Source organism: Hippocampus guttulatus, chromosome 15, assembly GCF_054856545.1.
Source record: "Hippocampus guttulatus isolate MCC_2025c chromosome 15, RoL_Hgut_1.0, whole genome shotgun sequence".
Classification (NCBI taxonomy): Eukaryota; Metazoa; Chordata; class Actinopteri; order Syngnathiformes; family Syngnathidae; genus Hippocampus; species Hippocampus guttulatus.
In genome coordinates, this window is record NC_141275.1 from 7,081,522 (window position 1) to 7,105,966 (window position 24,445).

The window sequence follows — 24,445 nt, forward strand, 5'->3', positions numbered from 1 at the left end:
AAAAGTTGTAATACGCCGTACGTGATTTGAAATGATAAAAAAAAACGTATAAAGTACGGGGAAAACGTGCAAGTTGACAGGTAGGATTTAATCTCCCAAAACCAAAACAAAAGCATGTTTTAGGAACATGAGAGGAAGCCTGCGACGTACTTTCGTATTCCACCATTATCCTCTCAATTTATAACTTTTGCGAATTTTGCAACGGATTTTACATAAATGGCAGAGATATAACTTTGTGTTAGCACTGCTAAATTGAAAGTACAATATAAACTAGTCTTAAGAGTCTGAAGCCAAGAGTCGAACTCCACATCATCCTTTTGTAATCGATTCGCGTTGTGGTAGGCCTACGCTCAGAAGTGTTCCCAATTTGTGCGCCGTGTGTATTGGATTGCGGTTGTTGACAGTGATTGCACTGCACCGTTTCTGATGAGTGTTTCTAATCATTCAGTTTCATCCTCCACTTTTCTGAGAGGATCACTTCATTGAAAACACCTCTCGGTAGGCTCCACGTTGCAGTGCAGTTTTACACCACTGCAACCCACAACCACTGACAATCTGAAGCTTTATTATTAGTATTTTTTATTTTTTGGAAAGGCAGACTTTTGGATACATCATGCGTAGGGGCATCTTATTTAGACTGTACAGGTGTACCCAAGGAAGTGGCTATAGCGAGTGTGTATTTTGCTGTTAAGACGACAACAGGTGACGGGTTCTCACTGAGCGATGAGTGATGATGTAAAACAAACCGGAGTACAAAAAAAAAAAAAAAAAAAAAAAAAGAGTGGTTCGCTGTGGACTCTTGATGCGCAGTCAGAAGGTCCAGATCGAGCCGTGTGGCGTCTCCTCCCTTGTCTCCACTGCAGTGTTACCGCTTCTCCTCCTTCTCGCTCCTCGCCTCTTGCGCCAGCGCTGCCCACCGCAAGAGTAAGACTCCACACTTGCATTTGTTTATTATTTTTTTTTTTTAATTTTCGGCATCACACCACTCATTCCTCTTTTCTCGTCCGCCGCCACCACCACCACGCTCGTTATCCATCTTGCCCTGCTCCTTGTGATGCGCAGTTGTCGTTCCATCCCCATCCATCCATTCATTCTCGCCTTTTCTCATGTGCACCAGCTGCCTGGCTCTTTTTGCGTTCCTACTTGCATTCTCACCCCCATTTTTTTTAAAGCTCTCTCTATTGATTTGTCGGATTTAAAAAACACTCCGGAACCCCTTCCATAAAACGGCACTTTATCGGGATTTGTGACTCATTCCGAGGAGACGATAAGAGAAGAGAGTCGGTCATATTTTACGCACCAACAGTCGGGCTGCGGATGGATGAACGTGTAGTGTATTGTTTTTAAACAGAAAAAAAACATTTGGGGGAGGTATTTCATCGCTGTGGAGCAACATGAAGAACTAATCCGGAGGCTTCAAGTTTGATAGGAAAGGAATTCCAACACATAAAGCGCAAGCGGCCAACATCATTGGGAAGCAGCTTGCATGTGCGGACGCCACTTCGGCTGCCTCCTCTGCTCATCTGCCGCTAAGGAGCCCGATATCCAGGCTGCTTTGAGATTTTCAGCTTTCTGTGAGCACGTGTGGCGCTGCTGTGCTGTGCGCATCAAATGGAGCCGTCAATTAGTCTCTCACGCGCAACCTGCTGCTAATAATCGACCCCCCCCCCCTTGCATCTGCAACGTTCTCTTAGATTTCACCCTTTTGCCCCCCCCCCCCCCAATTGTCTCCTACCTGTAAGCGTAATCTATTCGCTGTTCTTTCTTAAATCATCTTCCAGGCAACCCCTCATGTCTCTTTATGGTGGTGATGAAACTCAGGACATTTTTAATCTAAGACTTTTTTTTTTTTTTTTGCTACAGAGAGAACTGCCAAGTACGTTCCACTTCTGAAGCTCTCAACTTCAAAGAGGCAAGCTCACTCAGCAACTGTTGCAAGGTGAGTCAAAATGGCTCTTGCCATGTTAAATATAGGCAATTCCCGTTTTAAAAGCAAAACTTCATGTATTTCCCCACGTGGGATAAAGTACCAAAAAAACGTCTGTTTTGTGTGGGCTGTTTTGCTTTGTTGGATTTTGCCATATTATGTTAATTCCTTATGCAGTGGCTGTGTTATTTCAACACTAATGAATTGTTCTTTGTACTTATTTAGGCATTGTTATTGACGTACAGTCTTTAATTCGTCTTTGTAACGGAATACATTTTTGATCATGTGTTTAACAAATAAATACAATTCAAATTGAAGCCATCAAGTGCTGCATGTGTAGCCTTGATAACAATAGTACATCACAGAATTCAATCATTCAGTCATGTGTTTTCTTTCCATGTTCATTTTTCTTGATGTTTAGCTTGCCGGGTGAAGAAATGTGAAATCCCGGCAGAGCTCGAATAAATTGTTTTGTAGTATTCCAGTGTGTGAACACCGCGAATACTAATTCACTGATGTTGTACCTCTTTGGCTTGTCGCGACCTATTCATGGCAAAGGTGTGCCATCGAGCTAACATTACCCTCACAACATTTGTGCTGAAGAAATTGCATTAAATTTGATATGATTATATATCGTGTAATATCAGAAATCACTTCCTTGAATTGGCAGGGCAGAGTTCCTCTCTACAAAGAGCAGCCATTCTTGTTTCTTCTTCAGGGTGATTAATCTTAAAGCCTTTGAAGCATTAAAGCGTCTGTATGGGTTTTGCTAAAAGTAGAGATGAAACGCTGGAAGACATCCTCAGGCAAGAGCGTCAGGCATTTGTCAGAGTTGCCGTCTGCGGTGCTGATGTGTGAGGCCATCTGAGCAACAGTGTGGTGGCACCGATGCTGTTGCTCTCGCACAAACGCAATCTGTTTGTTGTCTCTTTGAGGTGTCACAGAGAAAAAGAACACGTCTCTGTGATTTCCGCAACCGCTCGGCTTCACCTTGAAATGTGACGCTTGGGTCGAACGTGAGCTTGCGGGTCAGAGTGGAGCTTTTTTCCCCGCCGCATGTCAATGAGAGCACATGGCGGAGCTGTAACATTGTCACATGCTCTTTGCTGTAGGCAGGCAACCTATTTTTGAAACGGTCTTAAAATTTTGATCAGACGCTTCAGATTATACCTTCCCCCCAGTGTGCCGTTTTCTCTCTGTGTTCATATTGATGATGATGTGGAGCCTCTGGGTTCCATTGGCTATCGTCTGAATTATTCACTCAAGCTGTTCAAATGTTCATTTTTGCTGCCAAGAAATACACCGCGAGTACGTTTTCTTCTGATGTACTTTAAATGGCTTTCGTAAAGACGTGCATTTACGGACGTCCCGAAATCTCGATGAAAGACCGAATGACTTTTTCAGACGCATATTCTAGTCCATTTACTGTTATGTTAAGAGCCTAAATCCCCAAGGTATCTCAAGGCTGGAATGATCTCATTCCGTGGTGTATTTATATTTTGAAAATGGTGGCACGGTAAATTTATTAAAGTAGGCTGCAGACCCACTCTGATGGTCTGAGGCAAAAATCTCTTTAGTGTTATAAATTAAACCGACAACCTAAATCTTTCCAAAATCACTGAGAAGCAAGTGGAGACACAAAAACCGTAGCCGGAAAAGATTAGCTCGGATGAATTTTTTTTTTTTTTTTTTTTTTACAATATGTCACATGTTTGCCAGGTCTCCGGGTGAATGGAAAAAAATCATAGGGTCAATCAGACCCATCTCAAAGGTCACTAAGAAGTCAATACGAGGCTATGAACGAATGTTAGCGAGAAATGGACTGGCAACACTCTTCCCCCTCACAAAGAGCTCTTTAGAACAGAAATCCGTCTTTTACAGTATATATGCTGTATTCACATCCACACGGCTCTTTATGAAATCCCCAGCATTCTCATCCTATTGAAAACGGCCAAGCCATGTTCACAGTCACAGATCCAGACGCGATCTTTCTTCCTTATTTTATTTTATTTTTTTTACCAGGGTTTATTTTTGGCATCCCATCTAACTCGACAATACATTATAGCCTGAGTCACTTTTCCTGTTCGTACCGCGAGTGCAAAGGTTAACATCTCCACCGCTGCTTTTGCACAAAATGACCACATTACACAGCATGTGTGGGAGTGGGGCAGGACAACACCAATGACTCAACGATTAGTAGGTGCCAATATTTCTGGTTTCCAAAGCTGCCAAGCTATTGGATCCCACATCATTTGCATACAAAAGAGTATGTGTGTTATTTCAGGAATAGCACTCAGGACTCGAATTGCAATTCTCTTCCAATGCTGTTGCTGAGCTGAAATGCCAAAGAAAGACATGAACAAGCTAAGGGGCTTAAAGCTTGTTAACTCATTCAGTACCAGCCAAATCTAGACCAAGTCTGAAAAGACGTTTAAAAACGTCTTTGGGAGTGAATGAGTTAATACATCGCCAGATATCTAGTTGAGTAAGTACCGTAAGTTCAGTCATGGTGTCCAAAGTAAGATTTACAATAAATGTTCATATGAAATGAACCTGTGTCTCAGCTTTCACTGCCAGAACAAGTCCATTCTCTTTACAAGTCCATGTCCCCCCACCCCTTCTCCTCCCCCTTCATCTTTTTGCAGCGGCTCCTGTAAACAAAATCCGACGCGGAACTTGAACCTGAAAGAATAAAAAACATCGTCACAGAACCATGTTTCTGCAAAAGCGGACTTCATCTTTCACCCCTTGTGTATACATCTCCGTCCTGCTGCTGCTGCTGCTGCCGGGAGTCACCCACGTGTCCCGAGGCAGTTCCAGCCATGACAATTCTGGCAGCCCAGCGGGAAACTGCAGCAGTGAAGATAACTGCTCTGACGGCGTGGTGCTACCCATGTGGAACCCCCAGAACCCCGTGGTGGGTGATAAGGTGGCTCGAGCCATTGTTTACTTTGCAGCTCTCATATACATGTTCCTGGGCATGTCCATCATCGCCGACCGCTTCATGTCATCGATTGAGGTCATCACCTCTCAGGAAAAAGAGATCACCATCAAGAAGCCCAACGGTGAGACGACGACGACAACCGTGCGCATTTGGAACGAGACCGTGTCCAACTTGACTCTAATGGCTTTAGGGTCATCGGCGCCAGAAATCCTTCTGTCCGTCATTGAGGTGGTAGGCCATAATTTTGAATCCGGAGCTCTGGGTCCGAGCACCATCGTGGGCAGTGCCGCGTTCAATATGTTCATCATAATAGCCATCTGTGTCTACGTAGTGCCAGAAAACGAGACCCGCAAGATAAAGCACCTCAGGGTGTTTTTTGTCACTGGCGCCTGGAGTATTTTTGCCTACATCTGGCTGTACCTCATCCTGTCCGTTTTCTCTCCCGGCGAGGTGGAAGTTTGGGAGGCAGTTCTCACCTTTCTCTTCTTCCCACTCTGCGTGCTACAAGCCTGGATCGCAGACCGCCGTCTGCTCTTCTACAAGTACGTCAACAAACGCTACCGTGCCGACAAGAATCGCGGCATTATCATCGAATCAGAAGGGGACGCCATGTTCGCCAAAATGGACTTGGAGATGGACGGCCAGGGAGTCAACTCGCACACTCACCCCAAAGAGGCTCTGGATGGGATGCTGGAGGGGGTGGAGGAAGGTGGAGGGATGAGCGCGGAGCAGGACCAAGAGGAGGAAGCGAGAAGGGAGATGGCTCGCACCCTAAAAGAACTGAAGCAGAGGCATCCGGAGAAGGATATGGAGCAGTTGATCGAAATGGCTAACTACCAAGTCTTAGTCCAGCAACAGAAGAGCCGAGCCTTCTACCGCATCCAAGCCACGCGGATGATGATTGGCGCCGGAAACATCCTGAAAAAGCACGCCGCCGACCAAGCTCGGAAGGTGGTGAGTTGCCACGAGGCGAGCGGACAGGAAGAGGACCCCAACACCATCTACCTGCAGTTTGACCCTTCCCACTACCAGTGCTTTGAAAACTGCGGCTCCTTAAAACTCTCAGTCGGCCGGCACGGAGGAGAAGCCGGCTGCACCGTGAAGGTGAGAAACCAAAAGACAGAGTTAAGTTTAAAATCAACGGCTTATTATTTATGACCACTGAAATGGACATATTTTCGCCCAAATAGGTCGACTACCGCACGGAGGATGGCACCGCCAATGCTGGGTCAGACTATGAGTTCGCAGAGGGCACTTTGGTCTTCAAGCCTGGCGAGACCACAAAAGAGTTCACCGTCGGTGTGATCGATGATGATATTTTCGAAGAAGATGAACACTTCTACGTGCGCCTTAGCAACCCCCGCATCGTGCACCGAGCTGAGGTCTCCGTCCTGGAGCCGCGTTCTCTCTCTTCCAGCAACAGCATGGCCGGCATGTCCTCTCACATCCCGCCGAAAGCCGCCCTGGGTGGCGCTCACACCGCCACGGTGACCATCTACGACGACGACCACGCCGGCATCTTTACGTTCGAGAGCAAGTTGACCAGGGTCAGCGAAAGTGTCGGAAACATGCAGGTCAAGGTTCACCGGACGTCCGGCGCGAGGGGCAAGGTGGCGGTGCCTTACCACACTGTCGAGGGCACAGCCAAGGCTGGCGAGGACTACGAGGAAGTGTCCGGCAAGCTGGAGTTTCAGAACGATGAGACCATGTGAGTGACAAAATCTATTTTCTTGCTTTGCTCCTCGTCGCTAATGATGGTACACTCGCCTCACTCGCCGCGCGGGCGTTTCAGTTCCCACTCGGTGACAATGTGAATGACTCCAGCTTCCCTCGAGTGCTATGGAAAATTTATGGATGGATGGTTTCTTCCTCTGTTCCTTCGCATCTCTTAATCAAACATCGGAGCCCACATGTTGACATGCGGGCTCGGAGAAACTTCGCTCATTCAGAGAGTCGTTGTGGGAGGATGAGAGGATATCATTGTGAAGCAGATAATAGCTGATGTAAAGAGGAAGAAAATGGCGAGGGGGGGGGTTGACTATGGATGAGTGTAGATTTGACATGAAAACCCTTTTGAGATGTTTGCGGAACTTGTACAGAGAAGTGGAACAATTAATTGATTTTACTGATCCGCAATGTCGTTTTGAGCATGATGTCGACTGGTCGCTACTGATGTGTTTTGGCCTGACGAGGCTGAGTGCTTGTAGCTTGTGAATGAAACTAGTCCATCGCTTGAACTGATTTACATTTGGGTTTCTGAATGCTCATCTTTGGTAGGTGAGAGAGAACCGGTGCAACAGTGGGACTGAATCTTTATCGATTATTCATGCCTAGACAATGTGGCACAAGGATAATGTCATAAAAAGGCCACTGTTGTTGTTGTTGTTCACGCGACCTGAGTTGAAGAAACCGATTCAGTACGTGTGCTTCAAAAAATTATGATTTTGGAGTTTTGTCACACAAAGTTTGACTTTAGGACCAATGCGTAAACGTTTACCGGTTCGGCCAACTTGTGCAAAAATTACTTGGGTGTCCCAACAGCGAGGGCACCAAGAAGACCATTTATTTTTTCCTCAGGTCGAAAATGCCATCAAGCGACTCCATCACTCTATTGTGCTAACGTGTTTTCTGCATGAATTGTTTGGTGTGTGAGCTGTCAATCGTCAGGGAATATAGATTGTTTCATCGCATTCCCTCCCTAATCTGTCATTTTTTAATTACAGCGCTGTACTCAAAGAATATCGAAATGTCAGCAGCAACTCGTTGATGCCGACCCGACGTTCATCACGTTCGTGTTGATTTATCAAGTCCAATTTATTTGGATTGCACTTTCCATACATTCAAAATGTAACACCAAGTGCCTATTTAAAAAAAAAAGATGAAGTTATGCAACACTTCAGTGTGGAGGGATTAAAACAGTACAGAACCGAGGAACTGGAGAAGGATTGGCGTGAGGTACCTATTAACGTGTTTTTGCGTCATCATCTTCATCAACAAATTTATGCTAAGAACGGCAAATGATCTACAGCACGGTAAGCGAAAGCGTGAGTAGCATTTAGACACAGGGAGAAACACTGAATAAAACGTGTCAAATAAATGTGTCTGCGCAAGCAGGATTGCAGGGTTAGTGAGTGGGAGTATTGTGTGGGTTGGCTGAGCGCGCCGAGAGAGGAAAAAAACGGCAGGTGAATGCACAGAGAACTCGCATCTCCCCCCCAATTTCTGTCCTGTTCTCACATTGCTGGTGAAATTTGAACGGATCCAAATTCTGGCATTTTGGAATATGTTTACGATTTGAAAATCGAATGGCTGTGTCTCCAATGCTATAAATCAAATGTTGCTCCAAGGGGGCACTGAAAAGATTTTCCTGAGCATCCAGTGCAATTACCGGAAGTTGAGAGCGGTTCCCTAATGATCTTCACATAATGCAGACAACTACACAAGCCGTGCTTAATGAGTCAAGGGTGTACTGTACAACAAAGTGAAATTGTGGGCTAGCGGGCGCCTTGTATTTGCGTTGGAGGGCAGAGACCATACTTCACTGTTCATCAGATTATTACTGGAAAACAGAACCACAGCCAGTCTTGTTTGGAATCTTGCTTTCTTTATCAATGGAACCACCGTGGAAGGCAACAACAACAACAACAAAAAGTCAACCTCTGATCCCACATCCAAACAAGAACATATATGAACCGGTGAAAATTCCCGCCGGCCTTGGAAAATCCAAATTGAAAAGTCTGTTTGCATCACCGTGCTCTGCTTCTTCCCGCTTTCCAAGTGCATGTGGATGAACTCAATGTATTTACCACAGCGCAGACTAAAGTTTTGCTCTCAGACCTAAATCTTTTAACAAGATCAAATTGAGTTATTGCTTCAAGCTATGCGCAAGCTCCAGACGGTCCTGAATCTTTTATCATATCTTTTTCATTTTAAGCGTTCGGTCTGTCCTCTTGAAACATGCAGATTGAACTCAGGGCATCTTTGCTTTCAGTTTATGTGCGTGACCTTTTGTGTCACTGAACAGATGAGCTTGTTTTCAGGCAGCATCCAAACATGGGTCATATTCAGATCCCATACACAATAGGTAGGGATGCGCATTTTCTTTACAAGGCAAGGCTTTTGTTGATGCTGTTAAAAAGAAAGAAAAAAAACTGTGTCGATGAGAGCGAAAGCCTTTATTTGGTTGACGACTGTTCCAGGGTGTATCCCAACTCTCACCCGAAGCCAGCTGGATAAATTCCAGCTCATCTGCAAAGCTAATGAGGACAAATACTATCGAAAATAAGTGTATGGATATACCCGAAGGATGAAATATCCTGTTTATTATTTTGGGGCACTTATTTTGGAACACTGTCGAATCTTATCAGATCACATCCTGAATAGTATGGGTCCCAATTACATTTGGTTCCCATGGAACAGAAACAACAATCAACTTCATCACATCTGGATGAAACCGGAGCCCCTTTCAGCAATGAGGATGCTTGACGGAAGCTACCGATTCATTCATTTTTGCATTGGCAAACGTTTAAGCCGGGCTTTGTAACAGCCAAATGTTTGATAAGGCTCTCGACAAGACTGTGCAGGTGTACCTAATACGGTGGCCAATGAGTGAGCAATATTTGCCCTTCTTTTCCTCCCTGCTGCACCGGCTGCTTATGTTCATCCTTCACACGCAGCTGGATGCTCTCACCCATCCCAAGTTTCTCTGTAAACCTAGCGATGCCTCCCGGACGCCAGGATAAGACCTTGGCGCGTTTGTGATTCTGTGTGTCTGTCCGCATGTGTTTTACTGTGTGAAAAGAAGACATACTTGTCATCTTTTTTTTTGTTGCCACAAAGCCAGTTTGAACTCAAAATCTAGTGGAATGAGAAATGAACATCTCACTTCTGCGGTGTAGCAAATAGTTCCAAGTTGTACAGGCAAGCCGCTGAGCGAAAATAAACAAGCTGGCAAGAGAAGTGTTCTACATGCTTTGTTTATGGATTATTTGAAGCACTTCACAGACCCCGCGATGCTTATGTAGGGCTTTCTTTTGTGCGTCTGGGGTTTTTTTTTTTGGGGGGGGGGGTTGTTAGCGCCTCAGTACGTGTGCCGCAACACACGGGTTGAGGCTAAAGTGGATAACAGGGGCGGTTACATAAGCTAAAATGAAAGCTGTGTGAATGGAGGGGGGAACACTTCTGGAAAGGTAAATCAATAGCCAGCGTTCTTAACTCCTCACGCTTAATGCTGTTGCCGATCAATAACATTGTGAACTAACAGACACATGTGGATAAAGGGAGCACGCTACGGGCATGGTTGGGTAATGCTACCAAATTGCAAGAACTTCAAAATCATTGCACAAAGACGTCTTCCCCATAGAAATTCCGTCCTGTTTCAGGACAGATGGAAAACATTCTAACATTGATATGGATAAGGGCGGCCCGGTGGTCCAGTGGTTAGCCCGTCGACCTCACACAGTGCAGAGGTACCGGGTTCAATTCCAGCTCTGGCCTCATTGTGTGGAGTTTGCATGTTCTCCCCGGGCCTGCGTGGGTTTTTTCTCCGGGTGCTCCGGTTTCCTCCCACATTCCAAAAACATGCATGGCAGGTTAATGGAGCGTCCTAAATTGTCCCTAGGTGTGAGTGTGAGCGCGGATGGTTGTTTGTCTCTGTGTGCCCTGCGATTGGCTGGCAACCGATTCAGGGTGTCCCCGCCTACTGCCCGAAGACGGCTGGGATAGGTTCCAGCACCCCCTGCAACCCTTGTAAGGATAAGCGGATCGGAAAATGGATGGATATGTATAAGGTGAGTCAAAAAAGTTCCAGGACTCGCGTCACAAAAGAGATACTGTATTTGCAAATATATTTTAACAAAGTTATCCAACGCACTTTCCCGACCTTCTCAGCCACACCTCCATGCGCCGAAGGGTTACCAAACAAATAAAGCTGCTTTACTCCAGTAGGAAAAAACATGAACCATAAACAAATCTTTTTTTTTTCAGATTTTATGTTGGAAGAGCGCACACAACATATCGTGAAGAAGCTCAGTGCCTTCCATCTAAGTTTAGATGTACAGCGAATGATTGATTTCCCGGCTCAATCCCAAATGTGTCAAGATCCTAACATTGCCTGGGGATATAGGAAACCTATTTCTTCACGGTGCTTCTGTGCCGCTTCTAGTGCTCATTTCCAGCATCGACGCCCTCACTTGATCCCTTTGAGATATTCAGCGTGTTGCTCATCTTCAACAAATGGAAATCGTCTTCATTCATGGTCACTTCTAGTCAAGTAGTGCATTTATCTTTCAAAAAAAATCTTTCATCACCTTGCTTTGTGTTGCAGAAAAAAACCTTACACATGACCAAATCTTCAATGAAATCACATCCACTTATAAGAACTATTCGGTAGGTAGGGACCTTACAGTCTAGATGCTATCTGACAAGAGCCACTGTAATGAGAAGTTCACCGTGACCTGCGGACAAACAGGACTGGAAGACGAGCAAAATTGAGTGGCGTCATCCATAAAGCTCATGTCAGCTCTCGGTGACACCCTGAACGCTCTACTTGAATGGATCGCCAATTTTAGTTTTCAAGGAATGCTTCCCGCATTTGACTTGTCCCTTCTGGTTTGTATGCGTGGACGAGATGCGCATATGCTGACTGGTCACCACATTAAGCGCAGCCTTGTCAGATCCTATACAACAGACACTGTCGGAGATGTTTTCATTTTTACGGACTAATTATGACTGTGGGGCTAGTTTTAATTTTACCCCCCCCTCCCCCTCTCATGAGGTAAAATAATTAGCATACGATACAGACCTTTTAGTATGATGCAGTGCAATCTCCATAACAGCAAACGATGGCCACAATGATGCACGTGGAGCTTTATTACTTTTGGATGGCAGAATTATTGTTGCCCATCTTGTACAAAATGAAATGGCCGCTGATTTATGTTCATGCGTGCTATCAATGTCCCAAATAGATCACAATACTGAGTGTCTGGTGATTAATAACAGATATTCTGTGAAGTCGAATGGATTATTGTAACCCAGTAGGAATGTCAGTGCAGTTTTTTGAAGCAGTCAGGACTGTTACAGGTGCAATTTGGTCAGCTAAGTCAAAGGAATTACAATTGCCATTTTTAGCGTGCATTGTTTATTTTTTCGGAATTCTGAAGTGATTGGCGTTACGTGTGAATATTTTGGCACTTGTGTTATGATTTTCACTCAAGTTTGGTCTTTAATTTCACTTCTGATCATCATTTTCGGCTCTGGCAGAAGGATAATTTTTGAGTATGTTCTCCAGTTCCTTCTTGGCTGCCAGCTGTACTCACTGCTCAGTGAAAATTTGGAATCCTTTGCGGTCTTTGTGAATTCATTGATTGGAAATCTTTCCGAAGAGACCCAAATGAATCTCCAGCCATTCAAGCTAGCGTCTTGATTTCACTTCACTTTTAGACATTCATCTCGCGCGTGGAGACTCTTTAAGATGGAAATGATAATCATCACTTACTTCCTGTTCATCTCACTACACAAATGAGTAAACATCATCCATGGAGACGGGATGACAGATGCTGCTGATACACATTCCATTGCTACGGAACAGTCTCCAACTAACATCTACACATAGCACCTCTGAGTAAATTCACTTTGTCCCTCAACATAATCCACCCGAGTTCTTACAGTTGCCTCCAGGCTCTTTTCTTCCCACTGGCATGACTTTGCCCCTGACGTGTCATTCTTGTTTAAAATAAATCTGCTTTTCTTCTGTGAGAAAAAAAAAAAGGGCACTTCCTGCATGTTTGCTGCATCCTGGGCGCGCTGTGTATGTGTAGACGGAAATAGACAACCACCCACATATCATTAGGGAGGTGAAGAAAAAAAAAGGAGAGAGAGAGCGTGTGCAGGAGAAGGAAGCGACTCGAGAAAAATAGTGCATGTCCGTCATAGTTGAAAAGTGCAGCTTCACAAATGTAGATTCAAGCAGCTATGTACCAGGAGATGCCTGAAGGGTTTGTTTTAGTGTGCCTTGAAGGCCACTTTCCGCAGAGAGCAAAATAATGAGCATCATTTGTGTTGTCGTGTGCGCGCGCTATTTCAGTTACTTCCACTTAAATTCGAGTGAAAGGCAGCGGGTCCCACTCAGGTGATTGAGTCCAATTGGTTGAGTTCTGATTTTGTTTTTTTAAGCACTTTGGCAAGGTGTCAAAGTCAAGGCCCGGGGGCAAGATCTGGCTCGCCACATCATTTAATGTGGCCCGTGAAAGAAAATCAAGCATGTCAAGTTCCATGATGCTTGCTAAAATCTGAACCAAAATTTCAAATTGTCATATGTCATCCACAATAACAGTCATTATTCTTAACATCTGATTTTAAAACTAGTCATTCGTCAATTTGTTGTGTGCTGTGTATGTAATATGTGGAAGGGATTAAACATTTGTGTATGGTTTCCCAAAATTCATAATGGCCCTCCTAGGCAAACCGTAACTACAATGTGGCCCGTGACAAAAATTTGTTTGTCACCCCTGCACTTTGGCATCCGATGACTGAATCAAATTTAGGGAATTGTTGAATGATTGCGCTGGTTTTATCACAAATCTAGAAAAGAATAGGTAAGTCATTTCACATTTCATGTCTTTTTTTATTTATTTTTTTATTTTTTAATGCAGGACACATTGATCCTTTCCAGATTAAGATTAGTGGCTTTGTTACGGCCACCCAGCTTCGTTGTTTTATAAATGCCGTTTTCCATCATTGGGAAAGATTTTTAGTGACATTTTATTCAAGTGCCGAGCTGCTATCTTCACATACTGTATAACAGGCTCTTCATGATTCATTGTGTGGGTTGCCTGCCTCTTGGCTACGCCGCTTCTGACTCCAAATGCTTGTATTTGGATTTTCAAGTCACACTTGGCATTAGGAGCCTCCCGTTTTCCGGCAGTGAGCCAACAAATGCATTTGTCTTCTTCTTGTCAAATGGTTGCCATTTCTGAAATAATTGGGACTCATTCATTGATCCGTGTCTGTGGCTTTTTGACCTCGTACTTTCAGGAAGCTGCTGAACGTGAAGATCATCGACGATGAGGAGTATGAGAAGAACAAGACTTTTACCATTATTTTGGAAGAGCCCATTCTGCTGGAAGTGGGACAGCGACACGGTGAGAAACAATCTTCTCAGTTTTGCATCACCCCTCTTCACACAGTCCCACAGGTGGGGAGAAAAGTGCTTTTCATTTTAAATGGCCGTCTCGTGGAGATGTTTAGAATTTGACTTATGATTATGCAAGGTCATGGATTCAGAATCCATCCGTCTATAGCTAACATGAACAGCTTTTGACACGACTCATAAGTCCCTATGAGCCAACCGTATAAGCGGAACCAGTGCTTCATAATGCGCACGTCATGTGCAGGGGCTACCCGGGTAACCGGACTGACACTTGTCCGATCTGCGCAGGAGACACCAATGACAACAAGATGCCAGTCGGGCCGGAGGACGTGGCAAAGATGGGCTGCCCTTGTCTGGGAGAACATACAAGCTTGGAGGTGGTCATTGAGGAGTCCTACGAATTTAAGGTAATCCCTCAGAAGCAGGATCAACTTCTGTCTTCAGGTTACTCATGCGCCTGTACCGAATCGAATCGACCACTCGTTTGTTTGTACTTATTGTGGTCCGCATGACTACTTTATTCATTTGGATGTTTGTGTACTGCCTCAGCCTGGTTTGGACAGTACAGTGAAACCACGATGCTACCAAAGGCGTAAAGTGTGTGTGGATTTGTGCTGGATTAGACTCGACTACCGTCACGTGTTTCTCTTGTTGACGATCTATCGCTTTACTTCCTGTTTCCGGGTCTTCCGCTTTGATGACGCCACTTCTGGCTGCGAACTACGCTGCTCTGAGTGTAACTTAAATGCAACATTTGAACTTGAATTGACTTTAAATTTTGGACAGAACAGTTTGTTTGTTCATGATAATAATAATAATAATATTATTATTTTTACAGCAGTTTTCAAAACAAGTCACAGCGCATTGTATAATCCACAATCCACAAAATAAAATTGTACATCTTTTACAAAAATGGAGGATGTTTTGATTTTCTTTGAAGGTATTTCACTCAGTACACGAAAACCAATCCATCAAATTAATAGTTTTGTATGCCGTTCTGCAAATTAAAAAATCAAGGGCCATATTCGCACATTTGTGCTCGAGTCCTTTTTTTTTCCCCAGCAAACCTGGTCTGCACGTTTTTTAGCTATACACCCTCTCAGGTCCACGGTGCTGACACACCCATCATGCAGAAATTTGTGCACACTACTAAAGAGGCGCGACCCATGACTCAAGTTTTCCTTTGACTTGCGTGTCATAGAAATCCATTTTGAAAACGACTGCACACTTTAAAGAGCGCGACCGACAACGGAATGATTTCGATTCACTGGTGCGTTAGAGAGAGAAATTTGGTTACTGTTGTAGTTGGAATTTGTTCCTTTGTATTTCTATGATCGTAACCAATTCCTTTTTCAGGAGCCGTAGTATGTGACAGGGGCAACGCACACATGGGGGATGTGTGTGTGCGTCACACTTTTCACACCCACACACACACCTAGCACCTTTCTTTTTGTATTACACTGTATTCCTATTTTTTTTACATAGCAACGTGGATGATTTTCAACATGATTCTTTTCTTTCCCCTAAATTCTGCGGGTCACAAGAAAAGGACAGCAAGGCCACAAATATTTGTAATTCGACCACCCCTGCTGTTATCAACGCGGCCTGCAGTTGACTTGCGACCATTCCAGTGTGCGCGCCATTTCTCATCCCAAGTTAATTGCAACAGGATCCAGCTCACCCACGACCCCAATCACGATAAGCGCCATCGAAACCGGATGGATACGCAGTTCCGCATCAATATCAGGGCGGCTGGAAGTGAAACAGGCACGGCAGTGATGCCTTTTGCTTCGTGCTTTCAGGTTCCTGCCTGCTTTTGGCAGCGTCAATAAAGTCACAAGATAGATCCATGTGCAGTAGTTGATTTGGTCATTAACAAGCACCGACTCGACGACAGAAATCCGCTTGTTTTCATATGACGTGGTGATTACTCACTAGAAACATACTCGCAAGAGAGACTTTTTTTGTTGTTGTCATTCCGCATCCGTTCCTTGATCCCTTTTCCAGGGTGCACATTGTATGCGGAAGAGGAGACTGGAGCATCGAATTTCCATGACTTTGATTGAATGATGTGATTACTATGCAAACAAAAGGCATGTTTCTCTTTTCCGTGGTGAATTTTGATTTGGGATCCTCGTTAAAAAGCATGTTTACTGCAGACGTCTGAGCTGGACTGTTAAACGATTCATGAATGGACTTATTGTAAGCAATGACATTAAAAAAAATTGCAAAAAATGTATACAGTATATGAAATTGTTTTCTCTATTAAAAATGTATTCATTAGAAATTCATGAATTTGAAATGAAATTGGATTACTACCGTATTATCAAACATTTTTCCATATTTTTCTTCAAAATACAAAAGACAAAAATAGTGTGTGTGTGGGGAAAACCCACCATGATCTTTACCATTTTTCCGGCGCAACGGTGGATGGCAAAAAGCGATCCTTGATGGCTTGCTATGCTACCTACCACATGATCGCATGCCCTGAAAAATCTTTGGAAGTGACTGTGGGAGAGGGGTGAGGTGAAGTTTGCTTTGAGTCAAATCGAACAGAACAGCTTTAAACCGAAAACCACCATTTTAAATTAAACTCATGTGAAAATGCACTTTAGATGAATGACAGTCCTTTCACTCTCCCCCCCCCCCAGCGGATCCACCGGTGCAGAACGCTGCATTATCCCGAGAGAATATGTTCTTGTTGTTTTTCTGTTCTCCCAAATTAGATATTGTTCAACCTCTTTCAGTCTCAATGTGACGCAGTGCAGTCGGTCAAGCAAATGCCCACAGGGATTGGCAATAACAATTGACTTGTTTCTTTTGCGTGCGTGTATCTCTCTCTATCTCTGAATCTTACTAGCACACATGCACTCTGACAATGGTTCCCACTTATCGTTTCCTATCTTTGGGAAAAGTGGGGAAAAAAAAGGGGCAAGTGATAACTTCACTCACAACCAAACTTACTAAAGTCCTCTGACTTTCGGGTACCTTTGTGCTTTACGACGACGTTTGTATGATGTCTATTTTGACGCATAAAAATGTATTTCACACCACAAAACTAAATACTTGACTCCACTCCATTAAAAATTGCTGAAACATTAAATTACCGATAATCAAATTCAAATGTATTTATTGATGTAGTGTCGCGGTAAGTTCAGTGAGATCCAACATGTTTGCAAATATTGTTTTATGAAACGTGAAAAGTTGAAGTGATAAAGCTACACGCATTGTTTGCATTATTTTTCTCATCTGACTTCCGATTTACGTTTGCGCCACATAGGTTGAGTAGAATTTGGTAAAGTTGTCATAGTGAATGATTAAAAGACTACAATTCAGTGTTTAGTAAGTAAAGAACTAATTCCATCCATCCATTTTCCAATCCGCGTATCCTCACAAGGGTCACAGGGGGTGCTGGAGCCTATCCCAGCCGTCTTTTTGCAGTAGGCGGGGGACACCCTGAACCGGTTGCCAGCCAATCGCAGGGCACAGAGACGAACAACCATCCGCACTCACACATAGGGACAATTTAGGGCGCTCCATTAACGAAGACAGTTGGGATAGACTTCAGCACACTTGTGAGGATAAACGGATTAGAAAATGGATGGATGTTTATTGTAATACAGATTAATTTATTACTTGTGTTTGTTAAAAAGTACACAGGAAGAGGACCTTGAAAACATAATCTCGTTAAATCACAATCATGATATTGAGGAGAAACTAAATCGCAATTAGATTATAATAATTTTTTTTACGTCCTTCAGCCCTCCCATTAAATCTAATCCTCTCCGATTAGATGTGCAATCGAAATGCAATACCCCGACCGGGGTGCCTTCTTTTCGAGCGCTATTGTCTCCGACTTCAATTTGATGACATCACGACGATCATTCCAACTTCCTTCATTGAAGTCACGTCATCTTTCTCAATTTCAGGGAGATTTTTGTGGAAAACAAATAAAAGCGCGACAATAGGCAGAGGGTTGGTTCTCACTCCAATCGAAGGAGTTGACTCCATGTGGATATGAAGCGGCGTTTGTCACACCTTAATGCGATCCGGATGTGATTTTAGGCAGCGGTTTCATGACCGTTTTTGTCTCTCTGCAGAGCACGGTGGACAAGCTGATTAAAAAGACGAACCTGGCTCTGGTGGTGGGGAGCAGCAGCTGGAGGGAACAATTTGTTAGTGCCGTCACTGTCAGTGCAGGTGAGTTTGTACGTCCAAAAACTGTCTCAACACGTCACTCCTCTGTCACCAAAAACTGTGGAAGAGGTCGATACTGCCTGGGGCCCGATTTAGTTTGCCAGCTGCTTCTCACCAGCCACCGTTTTTGCCTCGTGTCCAGTATCCAAAATGTTCCACTTTGTCAAGAATCCATTTGAAAAGAATCCAATTGAAAGAAAAATTATTTTCTCCACCAAGCATGAAAACGAAAGGGGCAAGAAGTATTGTTTTCATGTTTTCACTTCTAGACCATGCTCCTTATCTTTTCGAAGGGGCTACACAAGGTAATTGTTTTATTGCCTTATTCTTGTTCGAGCACACACTACTAATTGCTAAAAATGCTGCCATCATAGACTGTGGTCAAACAAAAATGAAAATATTACTCTCATCAATGTTCATTATTTTTTTTCCCCCCTGTCCGACCCGCTGTTGCTATTTTAGTACTTTGGCAAGCAAACACTTCTGTAGCTCTGTGCTCATTTCTTGCCCCCCCCCTCCCCTCCCCTCCCATCCCAGACAGACAGTTAATTAAAAATGCATGTGGTCCATCATTAAAAACTGAACTTGCCAGCTCTCCCCCGCCTGTACAATTAATGGCCATCAAGTATTTATGGCCATTTTTGCACTGTGGTAAACATTTTTTTTTTGCATTTGTTTTATACGTTTTCAGGTGGATTTCATGACATTTTAGATCGGCAGTCGTGCATATAAGTGCTACAAAAAAAATGACTCGCACGCTCGATGTGTCATTTTCCTTAACATGCTCTTTCCACTCTTTTTCTCCCCTGAGTTCACCCAAGTGTGCGTGCAGAGTTTATAAATAGAAAGAGCACCTCCTGCTTTTATACTAAACCCTCTCACTAAAATACTTAACTATGTGATTATATACCGTATTGGCCCGAATATAAGACGGTGTTTTTTGCATTGAAATAAGACTGAGAAAGTGGGGGTCGTCTTATATTTGGGGTCTAGACATTATACCCATTCACGACGCCAGATGGCACCAGATATAGAAGCGAATGCTGAACTTGACTCCCCAGGCCAAAGTGAACCCCTGTAACGAAGAATAAAAATAAAAATAGCGGTAAGAAAGAAAAGAGAAGAAAACAATAGAAGAGCTAACAGAAAATGGAGAAAATCTGGAGAAAGGTGGGTCGAAGATCGGCCAGGTTAACCGGCAGCTGAGGAGAAGTTTTGATGTAATTTACATTTCAAAAACCAGAAGCCATTCATTTACGAATGTGATTTCACTTTAGTTTTTCATATTTAAATATTCAGATATTAAGATTTGAATGAGGCAAAATAACATGCTTTTTCTCTCAAATATATTGTTGTAATCATTTGTTTCAGATATACTGTCATTATATTCTGTATAAAAATTAATTTGGTGTTCAAAAAGTCTTTTTTCAAACTTGAGTCTTGAAAAAGAAGGGCCTTATAATCAGGGCCGTCTAATATTCGGGCCAATACGGTAGGTTGGGTTTATATTTTGTAATGGTAAACAACCGTGTGCCGATTCAAAGATTTTGGGTTACCTTCTTTCGCTACAATATTAGGAAACATCGGTCATTATAATACGGCACAGATCAGATCACTGCAGGTGTTTGATTGCTCAGATGCACTCACTGATGAACCAGCGTGTTTACTGCCCGACTCACGGGACTTGAAATAGTAACAGGTGTGGTCCACGTTTTTCGGTCTTAATTCCAGTCTCCTCTACCTTTCCCCTAGGTGATGACGATGAGGAAGAAAGCGGAGAAGAGCGCCTGCCCTCCTGCTTTGATTACATAATGCATTTCCTGACAGTTTTCTGGAAAGTGCTCTTTGCTTTTGTCCCACCCACCGAGTACTGGAACGGCTGGGCCTGCTTCTTTGTGTCCATCTCATTAATTGGCATCCTGACAGCCGTGACCGGGGATCTGGCCTCTCATTTCGGGTGCACCGTCGGGCTGAAGGACTCGGTCACAGCCGTGGTGTTCGTGGCCTTGGGCACGTCTGTCCCAGGTGGGTGCCCACTGTCGTTACGTCTGTTGTTTGCCTCCGCTGCAGGAGCAGCTGTTTGGGAAGAACCGGGTGACCTTTGACTCTGTTACTGTCTTAACATGTTCTTCTTGAGTCATTGTATCTCATACATTGTCTAGAACTTTGCTTTCAATGTGCTTTGCCTTAACGCAATTTGGTTTGGGTGTTATTGGATAGGGCGGCCCGGTGGGCGAGTGGTTAGCGCGTCGACCTCACAGTGCAGAGGTCGTGGATTCAATCCCGACTCCGGCCTCCCTGTGTGGAGTTTGCATGTTCTCCCCGGGCCTGTGTGGGTTTTCTCTGGGTACTCCGGTTTCCTCCCACATTCCAAAAACATGCATGGCAGGCTGATTGAACACTCTAAATTGTCCCGAGGTGTGAGTGTGAGCGCGGATGGTTGTTTGTCTCTATGTGCCCTGCAATTGGCTGGCAACCAGTTCAGCGTGTGGCCCGCCTACTGCCCGAAGACGGCTGGGATGAGGCTCCAGCACCCCCCGTGACCCTTGTGAGGATAAAGCGGATCAGAAAATGGATAGATGGATGTTATTGGGCAAATGAAGGAAAATAAGGTTATAATAAATTTAATCACACCACTCATTCCCCGTCCCATATCTGTTGCCTGGTTGGGAGAATCATTTTTCATCACTCAGGAAGATTGCAACATTTTGTGACTCTACATAAAAAAAAAAAATTAAACAAGCCTGATGAATAGTGCAATAACTGTCCGAGCAATTGAGGACTGCTGGATTACTTCAGACTATCATAGACTGTGACACTCACCAGATATATATATATAGCATGCTTTTGGCTTCGAGCAGCACAGGAACCCCTGTGTAATTGTGCTTTATTATTCCCCGAAAAAAAAAAATCACCTGTTTGCTGTTTTGTCCTGGGGCCAAATGCATTACTTTTGGTGTTACCTTGTGGAATTTAGTGCCATGGAACTCTGTTAAAGTGAGTTGAGGAGCTCGATTTGACGCAAAAGCACCACGGCGACTCGACTTCTGAATTTAATTAATTACATGACCATACCCATAACGCAAACCACTCGTCTAGCTTTGCCCATTGAAATGTCTTCCCCGTCTCGGTCCTTCTGATATGTGCACAATGGCCACCAGGGGACATTATAATACAGACACAGAGATGCACAAGTGACTCAGTAGGCTAAACAACCGCAACGATGAGAATATTTAAAGAGAGTTGTCTGAATGCTTGGTTTTTCTTGGAGTGGCACACAATATAGATTTTTTTTTGTTGTTTTTAATTGCACAGTGGAGTAAATGCTAAGCGCTCCGGGATTACACGCAGTTCTGCTGACTACAATCAGTGTAAAGCTTTCGCTTATGCCACGATGTGCTTTTTTTTCCCCTCCATGTGGGGGCGAGGTTTATGAAACTTGGCAACGGAAAGAAGCGCCATCAGCCTTCCAGTTCGAGTGCCCTTCAGATTATATAACTGTCCATTGTTTTAGAGTGGTCAAACATTAGTTTCAGAATTAAATTCATGTTGTTGTCTTTGACATTTCAAGACAATACAATAAAGTGATTGTGTGAGCTTTTGAAGAACAGCTACAAACTACAGTCGGTAATATAATTGGAAGTACAGTACATTATTTTCTAAACATTTATGAAGTACATTTTTAAAAAAAATCGAAATATTGCATGTTCTTTTTTTAAGTTTCATCTCATTTTTATCTTGAGAAAGCGCCGAAAAAAAGATGGGTAGCTTGCAAAAAATAAAAAATAAAGCACTTGCTTGTGCACTTCTCGAAGCAATTAAAAAGTCTTCCAAAAAATAAAAATAAAAAGATTGTGTGTCCCTTTAAGGTTTGGCCTGCCATAAGAATACAAACTCAAAAGGAGTGACCATCTTAAGTACATAACTACAAGCATTTGTCCCTAAAAGGTGCAAAAGCTACAATCCATCCATCCGTTTTCTCTCCTGCGTATCCTATTCAGAGTCTGACAAACTGCAGACAACTTAAAATTGCATTTCACAAATTGTCTCCTGCCCTATCTTTGTGCTCCAGACACATTTGCGAGTAAAGTGGCCGCAATCCAGGACCAATATGCTGATGCGTCCATCGGGAACGTCACAGGCAGCAACGCGGTCAATGTGTTCCTGGGCATCGGGGTGGCGTGGACCATCGCCTCCGTTTACTGGAAGACCAGAGGCAAAAGTTTCAAGGTTCAGCCGGGCTCCCTGGCCTTCTCGGTCACCCTCTTCACCATCATGGCACTGGTGTGCGTGCTGGTGCTGCTCTATCGCCGCCGTCCGAGCATATCAGGCGGCGAGCTCGGAGGCCCACGGACAGCCAAGCTCCTCACCTGCTTCCTCTTCCTCTCCCTGTGGTTCATTTACATCCTGCTGTCCTCGCTGGAGGCCTACTGCCACGTGCCCGGCTTCTGAGATAGCGAGAATAGCCCAAATGTGGCCCCTCCCCTTGTTTTTCCAGAATGTTTTCTGTTGTTGGTTTTTTTTTTTCACAGAAGTCAACTAAATATATTTTCCCTTCCTGTTAATCCAGTCATTCCTTTGAACATATTTATCTCAGATAACCTGACATTTTGCTTCCTGTCAACTTTATGTTTCTGTACAGTTCTTGTGAGCTTTTACATTTTTATGATAGGACTTTCTAGTGCATTGGATGACGACTCGGTTAAATGAAAAGAGGGAAACGTAACTGTAAAAAAAAAGTGTGCATTGGTATTTATTACTTGAGCTTGACATTAAATATTCATTGTGTATCATGTAACAGATGAACATTGTGTGTGCGGATTTTGTGAAAGACTTAATTTTTTTTTCTGCACGCATCGGACAGAGTTTTTTGGAAATCTATTTTAAAGTGCAATATGTAATGTTTGAACAACGGTGTGTTGATGTGCTCCTGTAACGTGAAATCTCAGCAGTAATCTCTCAACGCTCTTCATCTGTATCACGTTTGGTATAGTCAGAGTTAAAATACATTTTCTTGAAAAAAATAAAAATCAATCCATAACAAAAAGGTTCCCCCAAAGGGCAGAGTGCCTGCTTTAAATTGTGTTAACAATTTGAGCGTGTTTACATTTGTGTGTTTTTTTTGTATATGTGTGTACATATTGGCGAGAGGCATTCGGTCAATCGTTCCACAAAATGTTCGGTGACGTGTCTTGATTTCTCATCTATCATACAGACACTGTGACCGTTCAATAAGATCACTCTTAGAAAAAGCACAGTAAAAAAGGCAAAAGTCCACTTTTGCATCGAGTATAAGCACAATCACTGAACTGGTTTTGTTGTTTGAGATTGACGGTACCATGTCAAAAGATGAACTGTATTTACCTGAGGTATTTATTTATCTATCTATTTATTTATTTAGCAAAGCCATATTTACAGAATAATTCCAGTCGAGGTGTCAAACTTAAACCTATTGTTATGCATGTTTAATGTAAAAAATAAAAAAAATGGAAATAAATGTTCGTAATTTAAGATATGTATCGTGCCTCATTGTCTTCATTTCCAGAGTCACAAGGATGCACTAGAAACATGTGGTTTTTAATTAATGACAGGACAAAAAAAATGATATATATAAAACAAATTATATATATATATATATATATATAATTTGGAACAGCCCCTTATCACTTCTTTTTTTTAAATCTTTATCTTTTTATGCTTGTCAACTTAAACCCCAACTGTCAGCTCTCCGTCACTGCACCCCATAATCTTTTATGAGAATCCAAGTTCAAATTTAACACGAGAATATATTTCACAGTGATTCAGGAGCACAAAAGGAGCTACAAAAGTACATTCAGCGAAATGTTTTGCATTCCCTGTGTTTAGGTGTCATTTCGGGGTGCGGTTCAATCTTTGGGATTCGATTGCTGTTGAAGAAGTAGACCTCGAGGCACCGCTGACACTTTGTGATCCGACGAGATAACGTAATTTCCTGCATGAGATCGTTGTCCAACAACCGCGTATGTCATGTGGACAGGAAAGGAGTGAGCAAGTGGATTTCACATGCTGTGTACGGTCAAGCACATCATTGGTACGCAATTGAGATGCGAGAAATAATAATAATAATATCCCACACATACAACACATGACAATAAATTTGTATTCAATTCAATAAATAATAAATGTGACTTGACTAGATTGTTGGGGGGGTGGGGGGGGGTATTTTTAAGTGACCAAAATTAATGTCTGA

The 24,445-nt window shown here is 43.3% G+C and overlaps 1 protein-coding gene across 1 annotated transcript; it reads left to right on the top strand.

The window, feature by feature from the left end:
- The first annotated feature begins 772 nt into the window (after window positions 1-772).
- Window positions 773-23,731, top strand: slc8a4a (solute carrier family 8 member 4a). The gene is made up of 9 exons (XM_086131145.1): window positions 773-924; window positions 1,864-1,939; window positions 4,573-5,975; window positions 6,062-6,579; window positions 13,905-14,011; window positions 14,308-14,426; window positions 18,120-18,219; window positions 19,969-20,241; window positions 22,289-23,731. Exons 3-9 carry the CDS (start codon window positions 4,641-4,643, stop codon window positions 22,666-22,668), a joined length of 2,832 nt encoding a protein of 943 aa, XP_085987271.1. The 5' UTR covers window positions 773-924; window positions 1,864-1,939; window positions 4,573-4,640; the 3' UTR covers window positions 22,669-23,731.
- Window positions 23,732-24,445: the final 714 nt, after the last annotated feature.